At 44.6% G+C, this 20353-nt stretch overlaps 1 protein-coding gene across 2 annotated transcripts in view; it reads left to right on the forward strand.

Annotated features, from left to right (window-relative positions):
• The first annotated feature begins 12923 nt into the window (after window positions 1–12923).
• Window positions 12924–20353, forward strand: part of CSTF3 (cleavage stimulation factor subunit 3) — a 79518-nt gene continuing 72088 nt past the window's right edge. For both annotated transcript variants that reach the window (XM_040328294.1, XM_040328295.1), the window contains exon 1: window positions 12924–13071. In XM_040328294.1, coding sequence (XP_040184228.1) covers window positions 13039–13071 — 33 coding nt within the window. In that variant the 5' untranslated portion in view covers window positions 12924–13038. The remainder of the gene's footprint in view (window positions 13072–20353) is intronic.

Below are 20353 nucleotides of genomic sequence, written 5' to 3' on the forward strand. Positions count from 1 at the left end.
GGGTCACCTTCACTTAAAGCGGAAGTTCAAGTTTTTGGGTGGAACTCCACTTTAACCACTTACCCCCCGGACCATATTGCTGCCCAAAGACCAGAGTACTTTTTGCGATTCGGGACTGCGTCGCTTTAACAGACAATTGCGCGGTCGTGCAACGTGGCTCCCAAACAAAATTGGCGTCCTTTTTTTCCCACAAATAGAGCTTTCTTTTGGTGGTATTTGATCACCTCTGCGTTTTTTATTTTTTGCGCTATAAACAAAAATAGAACGACAATTTTGAAAAAAATGAATATTTTTTACTTTTTGCTGTAATAAATATCCCCCAAAAATATCTAAAAAAACATTTTTTTTCCTCAGTTTAGGCCGATACGTATTCTTCTACATATTTTTCGTAAAAAAAAATCGCAATAAGCGTTTATTGATTGGTTTGCGCAAAAGTTATAGCGTTTACAAAATAGGGGGTATTTTTATGACATTTTTATTAATATTTTTTTTTACTAGTAATGGCGGCGATCAGCGTTTTTTTTTTCGGTATTGCGACATTATGGCGGACACTTCGGACATTTTTGACACATTTTTGGGACCATTGGCATTTTTATAGCGATCAGTGCTATAAAAATGCATTGATTACTATAAAAATGCCACTGGCAGTGAAGGGGTTAACACTAGGGGGCGGGGAAGGGGTTAAGTATGCCTGGGTGTGTTCTTACTGTGGGGGGGGGGGGTGGCCTTACTAGGGGAAACACTGATCTTCTATTCATACATTGTATGAACAGAAAATCAGCATTTCCCCTGCTGACAGGAACGAGAGCTGTGTGTTTACACACACAGCTCCCGTTCCCCGCTCTGTACCGAGCGATCGCGTGTGCCCGGCGGCAATCGCGCCCGCCGGGCACACGCACGGGAGTCGGGGGCGAGCGGGGCGCGCGCCCCTAGTGGCGGAAAAAAGGCAGGACGTCATATTACGTGGTCTCGCCTAGGAGAGCCACCTTGTGGACGTATTATGACGGTGCGGCGACGGCAAGTGGTTAATGAAAAATAAGTGGTCTGTGGGCTCCTCGTGATGTGCGTCATCCTGGGGAAGGGGTTAAACTCCTGTGATTTTTTTTTTTTTTTTTTTTTTTTTTTTTTTTCAGGTCCAGATTTTTACATTTTTGCACAATGCCTTTAACCACTTAAGCCCCGGACTATTTTGTAGCTAAAGGACCAGGCCACTTTTTGCGATTTGGCACTGTCGCTTTAACTGACAATTGCGCGGTCGTGGAACGTTGCTTCCAAACAAAATTGATGTCCTTTTTTTCCCACAAATGGAGCTTTCTTTTGGTGGTATTTGATCACCTCTGCGGTTTTTATTGTTTGCGCTATAAACAAAAATAGAGCAACAATTTTGAAAAAAATAACTATCTTTTGCTATATTAAATATCCCCAAAAAATATATAAAACATTTTTTTCCTCAGTTTAGACAGATACGTATTCTTCTACATATTTTTGGTAAAAAAAAATTGCAATAAGCGTTTATTGATTGGTTTGCGCAAGTTAGTTTTATGGCATTTTTATAAAAACATTTTTTACTAGTAATGGCGGCGATCAGCGATTTTTATCATGAGTGCGACATTATGGCGGACACATCGGACACTTTTGACAGTATTTTGGGACCATTGTCATTTTTACAGCGATCAGTGCTATAAAAATGCACTAATTACTGTGAAAATGACACTGGCAGTGAATGGGTTAACCTGTAGAGGGTGCTGAAGGGGTTAAGTGTTTCCTAGTGAGTGATTCTAACTGTTAGGGGGTGTGGCTTGGCGTGTGATGTCACAGATTGTCGTTCCCTATGACAGGGAACAGACGATCAGTGACACTCCCACTAGGAAGAACGGGTAAAGGTTTGTTTACACTCACCTCTCTCCGTTCTTCAGCTCTGTGACCCGATCGGATCCCGCAGTCACGGGAGCGCGCTGCCAGCTGGGCTCTAAAAGGCGACGTACCTGCACGTGCTTATGCCCAACCGTGCCGCTCTGCCGATGTATATCGTCGTGCGGCGGTCTTTAAAGCGGGGGTTCACCTGATTTTTTTTTTTCTTTTTTTTTTTTTTAAAGCCAGCAGCTGCTGGCTTTTAAAAATTGAACACTTACCTGTCCAGGTCGCCCGCCGAAGCCGAGCAGTAGCTCGGCCTTCCCCGCCGCCATCCTCGGTGAGGGAATCGGGAAATGAAGCACTGTGGCTTCACTGTCCGGTTCCCTACTGCGCATGTGCGATACGCGCTGCGCCGTTGCCACTGGTCCCCGTTGTGTTCTGGGAGCCGAGTGTTTCCCAGAACACAACGGGGTGGTGACGTGGAGGGGCCGGGCTCCCGCAGGAGTCTATTTCCAGAATTGGTGAAAATACTGGTTTTATACAGTTATCTACACCCCCTCCCCCCTGAAAGGTGTCAAATGTGACACCGGACGGGGGGGAGGGTTCCGAAAAGCGGAAGTTCACTTTTGGGTGAACCTCTGCTTTAAGCGGTTAACTGCTACATTAAACTTTCCAAGAATGTGAAAATCTGCTTTTTAGTGTGTGACTACTGCATGTTATAATTAGACTATCATGGTAATAAAAAAAGGGAGTTGAAAAAGTATTTTTACATGTTAAAATGACACCACTTTATAGGTAAAAGCATGTTCTTCAGACAGAAGTGGCTTTTACCAGCTTTTATAGCAGGTGGCTGTGCACAGTTATGCCTGCTAGGTCTATTTACTGTATGGACGGTAATGGCATCTGCCAAGAACTGATAGTAAGTATTGTACCCAGGGCCGCCATCAGGAATTATGGGGCCCCTTACACAGCTTCAGCCATGGGCTCTCCTGGAGCAGAGAACCGGGGGGGGGGGGGGCTGAGATTGAGAAGTGGGGGGGCCCTTTACAAAAGAAGAAATAAAGAAATATATATATATAAAAAGGGGGGGGGGGTTGCCATCTAGGGCCCTGGGGACCTCTGGGCCCTTTAATAATATATATATATATATATATATATATATATACACATACACACACACACAAATTATTATTATTTTTTTTATAAAAAGAAATTACAAAAAAAAGGGGGTTCCCATCCGGGACCTCTGGGCCCTTTAATAAAAAAAAAAGAAACCTCTGGGCCCTTTAATAAAAAAAATATATATAAACAAAAATAAAAAAAATAAACATTTATATAAAAAAAAAGGGGGTTTGCCACATGGGGCCCTGGGGACCTCTGAGCCCTTTAATAATAATAATATATATATGTGTATGTGTATATATATATATATATATATAATAAAAAAATTGGCCCTTAAATAAAATAAAAATATATTAAAAAATATATATATATTTTATAAAAAAAAAGGGGGGGTTTCCATCCGGGCCCCTTACAGGTGTACTGATTGTACTTGTCCTGCTGCCAATAAAATGAGTTTATTCCTTTTAAAAAGAGGAAAAAAATGCTCTGCTATTGTACTAATGACACTGGCAGGGAAGGGTTGATCAAAGGTTTATCTGCGTTCCTTGGGGGTGCTTTCTAACTGCGGGGGGGTTGCTTTGACTGAGGGGAGACAGATCTGTGTTCCAGCTTAGCAGAAACACCAGATCTCCATCTTCCCCTCTGCCAGAACGATGCTCTGTCCTGTTCACATGGGCAGACCGCCGTTCTGTTTGCTTTGGAAGCGATCAGCGGGTCTCTTTGCCTCTAGTGCTGCATCCACTGAAACAGCTCAAGCATATGGATTAGGACCAGCTTGTCTGTGAATTGGCAAGGCCACATCCAATTTATTCATTTTACATCACAAGCACCTACAAAATGCAGGAGACTGTGCACAAGCCAGGCAGTGCTGTCACTATACCCACAGGTTTAAGCACGTATTACTATATGCGTCTTTGGTCTGGTGGGCCCTGATTCTGGTAACCTGGAGGTTTTGCTTTTAAGTGGATGTTTAATTTAAACTGCACATTTCTGAACACTCAGGCCCGGATTCACATACGGCCGCTCTACGTTGCGCGGGCGTATGGTATTTACGCTACGCCGCCGCAACTTAGAGAGGCAAGTGCTGTATTCACAAAGCACTTGTGTCCTAAGTTACGGCGGCGTAGCGTAAATGGGCCGGCGTAAGCGCGCGTAATTCAAAGTAGGCTGGTTGTATTTAAATGAGGCTTGACCCCATGTAGATGCATGGCCGAACGAACGGCGCATGCGCGCACATGCTCAGTGTCACGTCGTATTTACGCCCAAAGATACGTCAGCTCATTGCCTGTGACGTGAACGTAACTTACACACAGCCCTATTCGCAAACGACGTAAAAAGATACGCTCATTCTGACGTCCATACTTTGCATGGGCTGCGCCACCTAGGGAGCAGCTTTATCTTTACGCCGGCGTACGTCTTCCGTAAACGGCGTAACTAATTGCGATGGGCGTGCGTACGTCCGTGAATCGGTGTATCTTGCTCATTTGCATATTCGATGCGGAAAACAATGGAAGCGCCACCTAGCGGCCAGCCTAAATTTGCACCCTAAGATATGACGGCGTATGAGACTTACACCGCTCGTATCTTAGCCTAATTTAAGCGTATCTGGTTTCCAGAATACGCTTAAATTTACGACGGCGTAGATTCAGGGTTACGACGGCGTATCTACTGATACGCCGGCGTAACTCTGCGTAATTCGGGGCCTCAGTTCTTTCATTTGTCACAATTTTTTACATACATGTTGACTGTATTTGCAATGTTTGTTATGTTTCTTTGCTGTACTACAGATTAACAAGGAGACTACACAGAAAATGTTGAGAACTCTGCAAACATTTAAATCTCTGCTGCTGCAGTCTGGTGAAGAGGTACACGTGCTCCTGTTGCCAAGACCTATATCATCACTCTGCGAATTCAGGTTTGTGTGTAAAAGAAAATAAAATTCCAAAGCCTAATTTGGTGATATTAAAAATATTCATATTTTTTTTGTTTGAATCAAATAAAATAGTTTCAACACAATATAGCTTTGTTCATTGTTTCTTTTTTTATTTTATTTTTTATTCAGTGTGTGTGTTAGCAAGGTTGTTTTAAATGTGCTTTTGAATGCGCCCTCTGCAGCATTCAAAGAGTATACTGCAGGCCAGCATGAAAGTGCGGTGCATTGGATCGATTGGATACAGGGTGAAAGTCAATGTTATGCTAACTCCACACCAGGATGTGGTATGAGCAGTGGAAAGTATACCAGAGGTATGTGGTCTGAGCAGGCTAAGGGGTGTGTGTGTGTGTGTGTGTGTGTGTGTGGAGATCCAGTCTGAGTATGGGGTAATGTGCGGGATGAATGAGGTGTGATCAGCGGGGAAACGCCATACCAAAGCACCCCTCTTGCTCTGCCAGTGACTGATGGTTTGAGTGCTGGTGCCCAGTTGCTGCATCACTCGCTTTGTATTTATAACCTTGCAGCTTTTGTAATCACACATCATTATTGTAGCCAAAATGTTCTTAAAATCTTTTTTCCACTTTGGACATTACGGGTCAGATCCACGTAGCGCGGCGCATGTTTACATCCGGCGTAGCGTATCTCAGATACACTACGCCGCCGTAACGTACAGCGTATTTCCCGTATCCACAAAGAATTTGCGCCGTAAGTTACGGCGGCGTAGTGTAGATGTGTCGGCGTAAGGGCGCGCAATTCAAATTACTAAGTTGTGGGTGTGTTTTATGTTAATACGTCTTGACCCGACGTAAATGACGTCAGTGGGGGTATCCCAGTGCGCATGCTCCAAATTAACCCGCAACAAGCCACCACCGTGAAGGGAGGCTTTACTGTGGTGGTCAGTGACGTGCTCACCCCCTCCTGGAAACTACATCTGTGCGGCAGGACGCTCTCTGCGTGTTAGAGACTTCAAGGAGGTGTGAATTACTGGGCGTGCTGCAATTCATACTGGGAAATGTAGTTCTTACATAAACGAGCGCCGCAAACCAGGAAGTGAATGAGAGAACAGAAACTAGAACGCCGGAGGTGATATAGATGAAGGAATTTAATAGGTTTTTAACAGAATCATTACATTATTCTGTCTGTCTACCTTGCAGACATTAATTTTAGGCAAAACATTTCTTTCCTTTAATGTCATTAAAAACGATTGTGTGTGGGCTCCAGGGCATTTTTCGCAACGTTAAAAATGGCCATTAAAAATTTAGAACATGTTCTAATTTTCGAGTTGTTTTTCACGTTGTTGGTTTTTAACGTAGTAAAAAATGGTCGTGTGTGGGCTTTAACGACGTGAAAAAAACACGCATGCTCAGAAGCAAGTTATGAGACGGGAGCGCTCGTTCTGGTAAAACTAGCGTTCGTAATGGAGATAGCACATTCGTCACGCTGTAACAGACAGAAAAGCACAAAGACTAAAAAAAAGCGAATCGTCTCTCACCAAACTTTTACTAACACGAAATCAGCAAAAGCAGCCCCAAGGGTGACGCCATCGGAATGGTACTTCCCCTTTATAGTGCCGTCATACGTGTTGTACGTCACCACGCTTTGCTCGAGCATTTTTTTTCACGATCGTGTGTAGGCAAGGCAGGCTTAAAAATAATCGGGATGAAAAAAACGTTGTTTTTTTCCAGACCATTAAAAATGGTCGCGTGTACGCGGCATAACAGTTTTTCAGTTCTACTTCAACTATCTCATCATTTTAATCACACTTTTATACAGGGCTGTGGAGTCGGAGTCGAGGAGTCAGAGTCGGGGGAAATTTTGGGTACCTGGAGTCGGAGTTGGCAAACAATGCACCGACTCCGACTCCTACTAAATTTAGATTGGAATTAAAAAAAAAAAAAAGCAAGTTTAAATGTCCCAATTCACAAAAAGTTATAATTAATGACTTCTCTACTGTAAGAATAAAGACCAATGCATGCAGTGCCTCACGTAACCGCAAAACGAACACGTTAAGTGACCGTGAAGAAGCATGCTTTTCATGTGCTTCACTATATGGCACGCAACGCACAATTAGGAGCTGCAATACTTTCCATAGTGTTGTGTTCTGCTTTTACAGGGAACGCATGTTAGAGAACCAGTAAGTGTCCAAATAAATAAATTCCAACAGGAGTTTTATAAAGCACTAAAAGAAGTTGAAAAGTATGATCGCTCATCAAAACTTACTGTTGAAGAAGCCATCCTTGTTTATCCAGAGATCGTTAGTGATGTGGCCAGAATAGTTACTGCAATGCCACCCACCCAAGTCAGTGTCGAAAGATTATTTTCAGCTCTAAAAATAATAAAGTCTGACTTAAAGGGTCACTAAAGGAATTTTTTTTTTTAGCTAAATGGCTTCCTTTACCTTACTGCAGTCCTGGTTTCATGTCCTCATTGTTCGTTTTTGCTTTCATGTTGCTGTAAATCCTCTGTTCTGGACACTTCCTGGTTGCCTGTTTCCTGATAACCACAGTACTGGGAGATTTCTCACGGTGGTCACTAATCAAGGAGCTGTGTGTAAAACGAAACTGGATTGGTGCTGAGGAGTTTTAGACAAAGTATCACTGCTCTCTATTGGCTGACTGCCCTCTAGTGGCTCTCTGTACATCAGAGAACCAGGAAACAACAGCAAAAACGAAACTACACTGCAGGCACATTATATGATTGTTTTTTTATCTATTTTTAATCATTTTTAAAAGGAATCAGTTAACTATTATGTCTCTATGTCCTGTAAACAGTCATTTCAGCTAAAAAAATGTTTTCCTTTAGTGACCCTTTAAGAGCCTCTATGAAAGAGGATCTGGCAGAGGCAATTCTCTTCCTTAGAACTCTACATTGAATTGATTTGCATTTGCTAAGCCTATAACTACATTTCAAGATTAATATAAACCATTTCTAGGTTTTGCAGATTTTGTTTTTGGTTCATTATAGATAAGCTTTGTTTTTGTTCTAAAACAACCAAATAATGTGGTTTGTATTTTTGAACTGGTACAGATCCTGTTCCTGATGTTTATGCCTGCTGCTACTATCCAGCCACTTGATTGTTTTCATTGTGTTTGTCTTTTGCTTAAACTGTGCAATACAGTAGACTGTTGGCTTCCCAGCCAGTAGTCCTGTGGTAGGTTGCGTTTCTTTCACTCAAGGAATGTATAAAATACATTTGCATATTAATACAGAGGAGTCGGAGTCGGGGAGTCGGAGTCGGAGTCGGAAGTACATAAAACTGAGGAGTCGGAACATTTATCTACCGACTCCACAGCCCTGTGTAGATCTACTATAGTCCCATATCTTTGTTCTATTTTCTCTTTTTTTTTCTTTGATGGGGGGAGCCCGCGCTCGCCCCCGCGACAAAAGCTTGGCTCAAGGGATGACTTTCAATAGATCGCAGCGAGGTAGCTGCTCTGCTTTGCACGAAACCCTGACCCAGAATCAGGTCATCTACGAATGATTTAGCACCGGGTTCCCAACGAACATGCGATGCGCTCCGGGAGAGAGGCGGCCCGCTTCCGTCCGCGCGCTGGCCCCCGCCCCGGTATCTTTGTTCTATTTTCATTACCCTGTTCCCCACCCTGATTATACCCCAATACAAAAAGAAAAGGTATCATAGAAATTAAAACGTTGAACATAAATATAATATATATACAGCTCCTTCCCCCTCACGTCAATTGTTCCCTATATATAATATAGGGAGTCTGGATTTTGCGATAGTTGTCCTCCTGCTCCCTTAGCGTAATTGCGAGATTTTCCATTTGTTGAATTTCTGTTATTTTAGTAAACCATTGTGGTCTAGTAGGAGAGACAGTACTTTTCCATAGAGCTGAAATACATGCTTTACCTGTCGTAAGTAGATGTTTCAGCAAATATTTTTTATATTTGTTGGATGATAAAGGGATATCAAACAGCAAAAAGGCAGCAGGATTCTCTCCAAGAGACACATCTGTAATTTCTTTATTTTTTTTCAGATACCATTTGTAAGAAGGGAGTGTCCTTTAATTTATAGAGATTTATTCTCACTTCCTGTGCTGTCTAAAGCCCTGTACACACGATCGGCTTGTCTGATGAAAACGGACCGATGGACCGTTTTCATCGGACAAACCGATCGTGTGTGGGCTTCATCGGTTTGTTTTCCATCGGTGAAAAACAATAGAACATGTTTTAAAATCTTCCTATGGATAAAAAAACTATAGAAAAAAATATCGTCTGTGTTGAACTCCATCGGTCAAAAATCCATGCATGCTCAGATTCAAGTCGACGCATGCTCGGAAGCATTGAACTTCATTTTTCTCAGCACATCGTAGTGTTTTACATCACCGTGTTGGACCCGGTCGGATTTTTGACTGATGATGTGTAGGCAAGACTGATGAAAGTCAGCTTAATCGTATATCCGACGAAAAAATCCATCGGATTAGATTCCATCAGATATCCGATCGTGTGTACAGGGCATAAATCTGAACAGGTGTCAGCCTTTTGCAGTCCCTGTACAGCAAGGCTTGACATTTGGGAGGGAACAGCATCACAAGGAGCTGCTGATAGGAAGCATGCTGATGAGAGGAGAAAGCAAGAGGGAAGAGAGGTAAGGTCATGACTTTGCTGCTTCTCTTTCCACTATCTGGCCACAGACTGGGGCAGGTCCAGGACGAACTAGGCTCATAGGAAGAAAATTGCATGAGGACATCTAGTAGTCCTGCAGCAAAATCTCAATGTTCTTGATTCAAGCTGAATATAGCAGTAAATGCTGGTTTTGTTCTTTTATTTCTTGTTCTATTCATTTATTCTTTTTTTGCTGGAATTCTGCTATAAAGGTGAAGTCCAGCCTGAGCTTTTTAGGCTGGGCTTCTCCTCTGGGTCACAGGAGTGCAATTCGTTTCGCACTCCTGTGACCCGTTTTCAGCGGAGAGCGTTTTGAAGTCAGCTCTCCGCTGACTTCACTGCCATCAGTCGGGGCAGCACGTCATCACGACTTCCAAGTTCTGATCCGCCAGCTACCCTGATTGATGGCAGTCTCAGCGAGCGACTGAGACAGCCTCTCTCCGCCCCTCCACTGCTCGGCGCTCCAATGAGTCAGTCAGTATGGCTCTTCTTTGGGAGGAGTGAGAACCGAGCCATCAGTGGTGTTCAGTGGCTCGGTTCTCAGTGTAGAGATGCCGGGGGAAAGCGGCAACATCAGCCTGATGCTCCATCCACAGAGGTAAGTATGAATAGCAAAAAAATAAAAAAAACTCTCTCTTTTAAAATTTGTTACAAGTAATTTAAAAATAAAAAATTATAAAAATGTCAGTCCTATACGTAATGAAATTCCAGAGCCTAAAGTACAATACAGGATCTGAGATTGATTGAGCCTAGAAGAGTATTGATTTTATTTCTGCCTATATTGGTGCTGTGGTAAAAGTGTGACATTTCTGGGGCCCCTCTCTGGCACTATAACAAGAATAATAATGATGGTGGAGAATGATTGGCGTGGCAAAAGTCTATGGACAGCAAGCTGGATTTTATCTGCATAGTCCTTGTACCCTCCATAAAGGCTTTTAATTACTGTGCCTTGAGTAAGAGGCTTAGCTACAAATAAACCTCAGCAAAAGAAAATTAAAATCTTCCTGTGTTATCTCTGGGACAGGAAGTGATCTAGCTCTGTTGCAGTGATACTTTTTCTTTAGCGGGATTTATTGAAGTTTATCCAAAGATTGCTGCAGCTATTTTGTTTGCGTCTCATCAGAACATACCCCATAAAAAACATTTTGCCTTTACAACTCATTTTTCTTAATGCATTCTATGCATTAAGATAAAAAACCTTCTGTGTGTAGAAGCCTCCCTCAGCCCATTGACCTAGATTAAACCTTGATCTAGGTATTTTTTCATAAATTCTTTAATTTCTTTATCATTTATAAAAAAAAAAATACACACACAGAAACACGAGGCTACCACAGCAATCAGGTGACTTGGAATCAGGAGTTCTGGATCCCAAGCATTAGTACGAGACCCGGGGCTCTGTGAGAGCTTTGTCTCTGTGCTGGCAGCGCGCTTCGCGGCGCACTCTCAGCACAAAGGGAGGTACACTTATATGCGGCCCCATACGCATATGTTATAGCAAAAATTAAAAAATATAGCATAATAAAGCAGCAGAGGTGATCAAATGCCACCAAAAGAAAGCTCTGTTTGTGGGGGGAAAAAAATACATCAATTTTGTTTGGGTACAGCGTCGTACGACCGTGCAATTATCAGTTACGCAGTGCCGTATCACAAGAAATTGGCCTGGTCATGAAGGGGTCATGAGGGTGGAGTAATCTTCTGGAGGTCAAGTGGTTATACGGTATAGCTTTTACACCTATGATAGTTTTATTCTTGAGTACTGTTCATGATATTTTTTTTATTTGCACTAACATAATTTTTCATGGACAAGCTTTCGGGGGATGTCCCCTTCTTCCACCGCTCCTTCCCCGCTCCAAAGATGTGGCTAGCAGGACTTTTTTTACCGCCCTGCTAGTGCAATGCTCCAGTGTGAAAGAGACAATGGAGCAGCTGTTTGAGGGCAGATTGCAGGCGCTATTTCTAACCACTTGAAGACCGCCGCACTACGATATACGTCGACAAAATGGCACGGCTGGGCACAAGGGTGTACATGTACGTCCCCTTTTAGAGCCCAGCCGTGGGTCACGCGGCGCGCTCGCGACCCGGTCCTCTTCTCAGTGACCATCCCCGTGGGAACAGCAGACCCGATCGACACCAGTGTCCTGCGATCGGGTCACAGAGAGGAAGAACGGGGAGAGGTAAATGTAAACAAACCTCTCCCCGTGCTTCCTAGTGTGGCTGTCACTGATCGTCTGTTCCCTGTGTTAGGGAACGACGATCAGTGACGTCACACGCACAGCCACACCTCCCCACAGTAAAAACACTACCTTAGGGCACACTTGACCCCTACAGCGCCCCCTCCTGGTTAACCCCTTCACTGCCAGTGTCATTTTTACAGTAACCAGTGCCTTTTTAAAGCAGTTTGCTGTAAAAATGACAATGGTCCAAAAATAGTGTCAAATGTGTCCGATGTGTCCACCATAATGTCGTTGTCACGAAAAAAAAAACACTGATCGCCGACATTACTAGTAAAAAAAAAAAATTAGAAAAATGCCATAAAACTATCCCCTATTTTGTAAACGCTCTAACTTTTGCACAAGCCAATTAATAAACGCCTATTGTGATTTTTTTTATACCTAAAATATGTAGAACAATACGTATCGGCCTAAATTGAGGAAATTTTTTTTTTTTATACATTTTTTGGGGATATTTATTATAGCAAAAAGTAAAAAATATAGATTTTTCTTTCAAAATTTACGCTCTATTTTTGTTTATAGCGCAAAAAATAAAAACCGCAGAGGTGATCAAATACCACCAAAAGAAAGCTCTATTTGTGGGAAAAAAAGGACGCAAATTTTGATTGAAAAACCACGTCGCACAACAGCGCAATTGTCAGTTAAAGCGACGCAGTGCCGAATCGCAAAAAGGGGCCAGGTCCTTTACCTGCATAATGGTCCGGGTCTTAAGTGGTTAATGCTATAGTGCAGTGTTTTTCAACTCCAGTCCTCAAGGAAAACCAACAGGTCATGTTTTCAGGATTTCCTTTAGATGAAACGGCTGTGGTGATTACTAAGGCAGTGAAACTGATCAAATCACCTGTGCAAAATAATGGAAAGCGTGAAAACATGACCTGTTGGTGTGCCTTGAGGACTGGAGTTGAAAAACACTGCTATAGCGCCTGCAATACGCCCTCAGTGTGAAAGGGGTCTAAGCGCAAATAAAAAAAGTATCACAGACAGTACTCAGTTTTCTCTCTCACAATCGCACTAACACAGCTACCATCACTTCAAGTAATGTGTATTCTTCAAATTGTCCACAAGATGGCGGTGTTTGTCGTTGAGTCCTCCTCAGCTGCAATACCCCTCACAGCCACAGGATGTCTCTAATCCCGATTAGCTGAATACAGTGGAGACGGAGCAGTTTTGTTGGTTCCGTCGGCCATTTTCTCGTGTTATGTGTAGGAGAGTGCGAGGTTGGAGGAGAGAAGGGAGCTATTAGCGCGGTGTTGTGCCGAGAGGAAGGTGCGGGGGATGATGGCTTCCGGGGAGAGCACAGCTGAGCAGGTGAGGAGTGAAGGGAGAGGCGGGGGAGAAGGCCGGGAATAGTACAGAGGAGGGAGGGCGGTGTGTGCTGCATGGAGGGAGGCCGGGGACGGTGTGTGCTGCATGGAGGGAGGCCGGGGACGGTGTGAGGTGGATATATTGGGGGTCCCCCCCCCCCTCAGGCCTGTTCAGTGTTCATCTCCCTCCTGTGTGGGGGAGGGGGGGGGGTGCAGTGAGGTGATATCTCAGTAATGGTGAATGGGAACCTTCATCCTGGATACACATTTTTGTGATGAGTGAAATGCAGCGATTCCTGTGCGTTTCCTGCAATCACACGGCGTCTGTGCAACCGTGTGATTAGCGCAGGAATCGCATCCCTGTGCACATCCCATGTGATGTCTGCGCTGCGATTTCCAATGAACGTTTTTGTTTGGCCAACGTCGCATCTACACCAAAATGGGGCAAGGCCCCCTCCTGTTCCCCCTCCCCCCCACCTTAAAGCGGAGGTTCACACAAAAGTGGACCCCCCCCCCCCGTGTCACATTTGGCACCTTTTGGGGGGTGGGGGGATTGCAGATACCCTGTGGGAGTCACGCCCCTTCCCATCCCCCCCTGCTGTCTTCTGGGAGACGCACAGGTCCCAAAAACCGGCGGGGACCAGTGAGGACACGCAGCGCAACTCGCGGAAGCGCAGTAGGGAACCGGGACGTGAAGCCGCTTCACTTCTTGATTCCCTCACAGAGGGTGGCGGCGGGGGGCAGCTGAGAGACGAGCGATTGGCTTCGGCTGCCGACATCGCGGGCGCCCAGGAAGTGTCCATTTATTAAAAGTCAGCCGCTGCAGTATTTGTAGCTGCTGGCTTTTAATATATTTTTTTTCTAGGCGGTCCTCCGCTTTAATTGCAATTAATGGGCGTTCACACCATGCGATCCGATTCTAGCGCTGCAATTTGCCATCTTTTTCGGGGTGTCAGTAAGATAATATCGATACCTGCAGCAGGTCGCATGAACGCCGTGTGATTGCAGTGCAGGAAATGCACAGGATTTGCTGTGTTTCCAGCATCGCATAAGGCTTGTCTCACACTAACGCGATGCAGGAACCCTGCAAATCCACCGCATCGCACCCGACTCGCACGGCAGCTCGCACTGCCATATGCAAACTGCTGGGGAGTGTCAATATGTTGTTAAAGCGGAGGTTCACCCGTACAATATACTATTTCCCCTTAGATGAATGCTCGTTTTGTCTAGGGGAATCAGCTAGTTGTTTTAAAATATGAGCTGTACTTACCGTTTACGAGATGCATCTTCTCCGCCGCTTCCGGGTATGGGTCTTCGGGAGTGGGCGTTCCTTCTTGATTGACAGTCGCATCCATCGCGTCACAATTTTCCGAAAAGAAGCCGAACGTCTGTGCGCAGGCGCAGTATAGAGCCGCACCGACGTTCGGCTTCTTTCGGCTACGAGTGACGCGATGGATGCGACCGTCGGAAGCCTCTCGGAAGACTGTCAATCAAGAAGGAACGCCCGCTCCCGAAGACCCATACCCGGAAGCGGCGGAGAAGATGCATCTCGAAAACGGGTAAGTACGGATCATATTTTAAAACAAATAGCCGATTCCCCTAGACCGAACGAGCATCCATCTAAGGGGATTGTTTAAAAAAATAGATTAATGGGTGAACTCCCGCTTTAATGACACCCCCATTTTAGCTCTGCGAACTGTCGGTGCACAAATCTGATCGCTTAGGTGTGAACACCCATGCAATCCGATTCTGGGGCGGACCAAAAAAGGGTCCTGTGTGAGTTTAGTCCGTATGCGATTTTAGCCAGCTATCTGTATGGCAGAAATCGCATGTGATTTGCACTGTGGTGCAATTTTGCACCACGCAGCAGTGTGAACCGGCCCTTAAAGCGGTTGTATACCGCGATGATTTTTTTTTTTCCCCACCTGAAAAGCAATAGCCATAATGAGCTAGTATGCACCGCATACTAGCTCATTATGAAATACTTACCTCGGGAACGAGGAGAAGAGAACTTACCTGGTCCACGCCGAGCGAGATGTCATCTTGCTTCGGCGTGTCTTACGGGTATCGCCGCTCCAGCGCTGTGATTGGCTGGAGCGGCGATGCGCGGGAGACTTCAGTCCGGCGGCTGCCGGCCGTTTAGCCGAGCATCCCCGCTGCGCATGCGCCGCTGCAATCGGCGGCGCATTGCGGGGGGAATATCTCCTAAAACATACAGGTTTGGGAGATATTCTTTATACCAACAGGTAAGCCTTATTATAGGCTTACCTGTAGGTAAAAGTAAAAAAAAAACGCCTATACAACCACCTTAATGGGTGTTCCCACCATGCGATCCGATTTTAGCACTGCCTTTTGAGATCTGTTTCAGGGTGTCGGTAAGATATTGACACCCGCAGCAGGTCGCATGGATGCTGCATGATTGCAGTGCAGGAAATGCACAGGATTTGCTGCGTTTCCAGCATCGCATAAGTGTGAAACATGGCTTACAGTCCTGATCCCCAACACACAAACAACCCCACCCCCCCATGACCTGACCTTCTGAATGTGGTCTGTAGGGCACCATGTATAGAGCAGGGGGCCGGACACTAGATGGCACTTTGTGTCCCACAGTAGGAGAGACTAGATAAGGGGTAGACAACCTCGACCCCCCAGCTATGCTGGCACTACAAGTCCCATGAGACATTGCAAGACCCTGACAATCGCAGGCATGACTCTTGGAGCGAGAGGCATGGTGGGATTTGTAGTGTCACAGCTGGAGTGCCAAGGTTTTCTACCCTTGGACTAGAGTATGGATGGCGATCTCTCTGCCCCACAGTACATACAATGTTCCGGCCTGGGGGAGAGAGAGCCACGCTGGAGCCTGGGATCAGGTGAGGGGGGGGGGGGGGGGGTAAAGTTTAAGCCTTGGTTCACACTTATGTGATGCAGGAAATACAGCGCATCCTATGCGTTTCCCACATTGCAATTGCACAGCATCCCTGCGATCGGCTGCGGGTGTCAATGTTATCTTAACGGCACTCCAAAACAGACCTAAAAATGCAGTGCGATTGCCACCCCACACCTATGCGATTCGGGTGCAGGAAAAATAAAGGGTCCGGCACAATCTTGGTGTGGCTGTGATGCGAAAATGTATGGTGGAAAACGCATCACGCAGACATTGCATGTGATGTGCGCAGGAATGCGAATCACATGGTGTCTGATCACACAAGTGTGAACCCAGACTTCCTGCCATGGCCAGTAAAGCTTTTGGCACAATCCACCTCAGCGATCTGAGCCAGGAGTGGGGGTGGGTCCCCTCATAGGGCCACATGTGGCATTGTAAGGGGGTGTGCAAACACGTGGCGATTCTCCTTGTGGGTGGAGTTTCGTTTTTAACGACACTTCTATGTCTTCTGATGGAGGTTAACTTTTACTGCCACCTAGCACTAATGTGGGGGGGGGGGGGGGTTACATTTCATTGGCAGTGATCGCCAGTGGGGTGGGGAGTTTAAGAGCTTAATATTGTGTCCGTTGATATCAATGCTGAGGCTTGTTGTTGCGTCCACTGAAACCAATGCTGGAGCTTATTTTTGCGTCTGCTGACGCCAGTGCTGTGCAGTTGTTATGTCTTCTGACGCCAATGCTGGTGTTCATTTTACTCCAACTTTTTTAGTTTGCATTGTAAGAAGCTGCAAAAAATAGTTGGACCAAATTTTGTGGGTATTAGCCGAGGTTCACACTGGGTACGATTTGAGATGCGATTTCACATGTCAAATCGCATCTCAAATCGGCTGCATTTGTCGGCAATGGCACTGTCCTAATCAGTGCGACGGCGCATCTGCGGCGCTGCACCGATTTCAAAAAGTAGTTCCTGTACTACTTTTTGCGATTTGGGGCCCCGATTTACATTGAACACTGCACAGATGTCTCTAAAATCGCGGTAAAATCGCAATTTTACCGCGATTTTGAATTCGCAGCAGTGTGAACCTAGCCTGAAGGAGAAAAAATTCACTGCTGTGCGTTCTTCTGTATCGGGGAACGGGCTTTAGGCCTGCTTAAAGTTGACGGCCTGTGTTTGTTTAGGCTGGGTTCACATAGATACGGGTCTGGCTTTCATGCAGAGTACAGTGCGCTTTCCATTCAGGGGCATATTTGACACGGAAATCGCACCTGAAGCAGACTTAAAAATGCACACGCGTATGTGTTTGCTGGCTCCATTGGAAGCCAGTCTGGTTCACTTGTTATGGGAATCGGATGTGGTTTAAAACAAATGCGATTCAAATATACGGTATGTGAACCGAGCGTTGAAGCTAATCCCAAAAACCAAATGTACGGTAATATAATGCAGAGTACCAGTCGTCAGATTTCATGGCTGTTTTTTTTTCCGTTCTTTATTACACCTGGTGATCCCTCAGTATATTGCACTTCCTGTTTAATGAGGTGAATAAATGACATTTTTTCTGTGTGACCCTCATCACACTACAACTGTGGTCTATGCAGCTGCCCAATAAATCATAGATAAAAGTGTCAAGCAACAACATATTTTGTCTTTATCACCAAACATCTGTGTGCATGTATATACTATTCATACTCCTTGTTAAAAAATATAAGCAAACCTATTTTGCATAAATCATTTATCAACATATAATAAAATATACTATACTGTGTGTGTTTATATATTACTGTGGCAATTAATATGTGCTTTTTTGCCTTAAAAAAAAAAAAAACATGAAACATTGTGTTTATGTCAACAAATATCCATTCACCTCAATCTCATTGAATAACTTCCTCCCAAGCTGTACTCGGGTGTCTTCAATGCTCCATCACATGCATTAGTGCTCAGACCCCCCCCCCCCCCCCACACCTTTCACAATGTGGATCTATTGCATTAAAAATAGGTCACGTGCACCTTGCCCTTTAACCACTTCCTGTCCAGCGACATGCCTGTGCTTCGTTCCACTTTTGGTGGTTGTACTGTTTTTTTAGAGCTGGTGGTCAGCTCTCTTGTAATAGCAATCAGAGCAGTTGACCAGCCACTTGATTGCTATCGCAAGCAGCAGAAGAGGACCACTCTACCACCACCTTCCACGGCTTGCTCAGGCTCTCCCCCGTGTTACTGGGTAACCCAGGCGACCAGCCAATGTGTCCGCCACCTGGCCGGACAGCAAAAACAAATCCAGGATCGGCTGTTTGTAATAGTAACCTGGAAGCAATAATGTCACTTCCTGGTTTACTCTGAAACAATCGGCACTTTTTAACCACTTCCTTACCGGGCCTATTCTGGCACTTCTACATGAAAAAATCATAATATTTTTGCTAGAAAATTGCTCTGAACCCCCAAACACCATATGTTTTTTTTTTAGCAGACACCCTAGGGAATTAAATGACGGTCATTGCAACTTTTTATCTCGCACAGTATTTGCTCAATAATTTTTCAAACACTTCTTCTTTTTTTTATTTTTTATAAACGGTTTCATGAATTAAAAAATAACAACACATTAAAGTTAGCCCAATTTTTTTGCATAATGTGAAAGATGAAGTTACGCCGAGTAAATGGATACCTAACATGTCACCCTTCAAAACTTCACACGCTCGTGGAATGGCACCAAACTTCCGTACTTCAAAATCCTCATCTGCTTTACATTTTTTTTTACTGGTTACATGTTTTGAGCTACAAAGGAGGTCTAGAATTATTGCTATTGCTCTAATGATCGCGGCGATGCCTCACATGTGTGGTCTGAACACCGTTTTCATGTGTGGGCAGGACTTGCGTATGCATTCACTTCTGCGTGCGAGCACACAGGGACTGGGGCACTATAAAAACTTTTTTTTTTTTTTCATTTTCATTTAAACTTTTTACTTTGATACTTAAAGAAAAAAAAATTGATCACTTTTATTCCTATAACAAGGAATGTAATCATCCCATGTAATAGGAATAAGCATGACAGGTCCTCTTTACAGTGAGATATGGGGTTAATAAGACCCCACATCTCACCTCTAGGCTGGGAAGCCTAAAATAATAATAATAATAATAATAAAAAGATTACCGATTCCTAGCCGAAGCGGCAGCATTTTTTGAATGCAGAGGCTGGGCGTGACATCATAACATCGCGCACGGCCTCCGACGAGCATAGACTCTGGCGACCATCTGGTCCAGTGGAAATCTCTATGGTAGGCATCTGGTGCTGGCGGATCTGTTCTCCGACTCACCGATCGCAGCGATGAGTCGGTAGAAGCACCGGAATGCGTGGGGGGTGTCTTCGCTCGCCACTCGTAAGAACGATCAAGCGGTGGAACTGCCGCTATGACCATTCTCTCGGTGCACAGATGATATCTGAATGATGCCTGTAGCTGCAGGCATCATTCAGATATCCCGGCTCAAAGTCAAGGACGTCCACCCGGCACGAAGTGGTTAAAAAATAAAAGGAAATGGAAAGCATTCAAAAACGTTCTTGGTGTTTTGAATGCTTTTAGGTACAGAATGGGCCCCAGATCGCTCTGTAAAGAGTACCTATTGCTATCACAAAGATGTTTACATTCCTTCTGAAAGCAAATAAAGTGCTAAAAACTTAAAACAAAGAAATAAAGAAACAGTGTAACAGAAATTAATTAAAAAATCTAAAGTGTCTCCTGTGCTCGCACGCAAAGGCAAACGTGTGCGGCGGTCCTGGGAAACGGCAATCGTCCCACGTGTGTGAGGTATCGCTGCAAACGTCTTATCATGGGCAGCAATTCTAGCACCAGACCTCTTCTGTAAATCCTAAATTGGTAACCTGTAAAGGCTTTTAAAGCGTCGCCTATGGATAATAAAATTGACATAATTTATCGCTGCGCAGCATGTTTGGTATCCATTTACTTGCTGTAGCATCTTTAATATTTTTCAAAAGAAAGATTCAAAAGTGAGTTTTTCACACACAAATTGAAAACCGCTGCACAAATGCCATGTGACATAAAAAAATAAACATTCGCAAAAGTCAGCAAACTTATTATTTAGGACCTAGCAAAAACTGATTGTTACATGTAAACAGTCTATTCCCAGGTATCAATCTTTCTTCCAGGAATCCCCTTCAGCGCTCCCTGGGTATTAGGTACTACAATACCAAGTTCTCTCTGCTGGATCCTCACCTCTTGTCTCTTCGTTAGCCCCTCGTCCCCCCCCCCCCCTCTTTCCCTCCTGTGCAGTGGGGCAGTCCATGGGTATCACCGCTGTCTTACCTAAAGCTGCTCATAGACTCTTGAGGGGAGTATCCAGGACCCAGCCGAGAGATTTACTTATCCAGGGATTTCTGAAGGTTTTCCCGGTAGGA

This window comes from Rana temporaria, chromosome 11 (genome assembly GCF_905171775.1).
Source record: "Rana temporaria chromosome 11, aRanTem1.1, whole genome shotgun sequence".
NCBI lineage: Eukaryota > Metazoa > Chordata > Amphibia > Anura > Ranidae > Rana > Rana temporaria.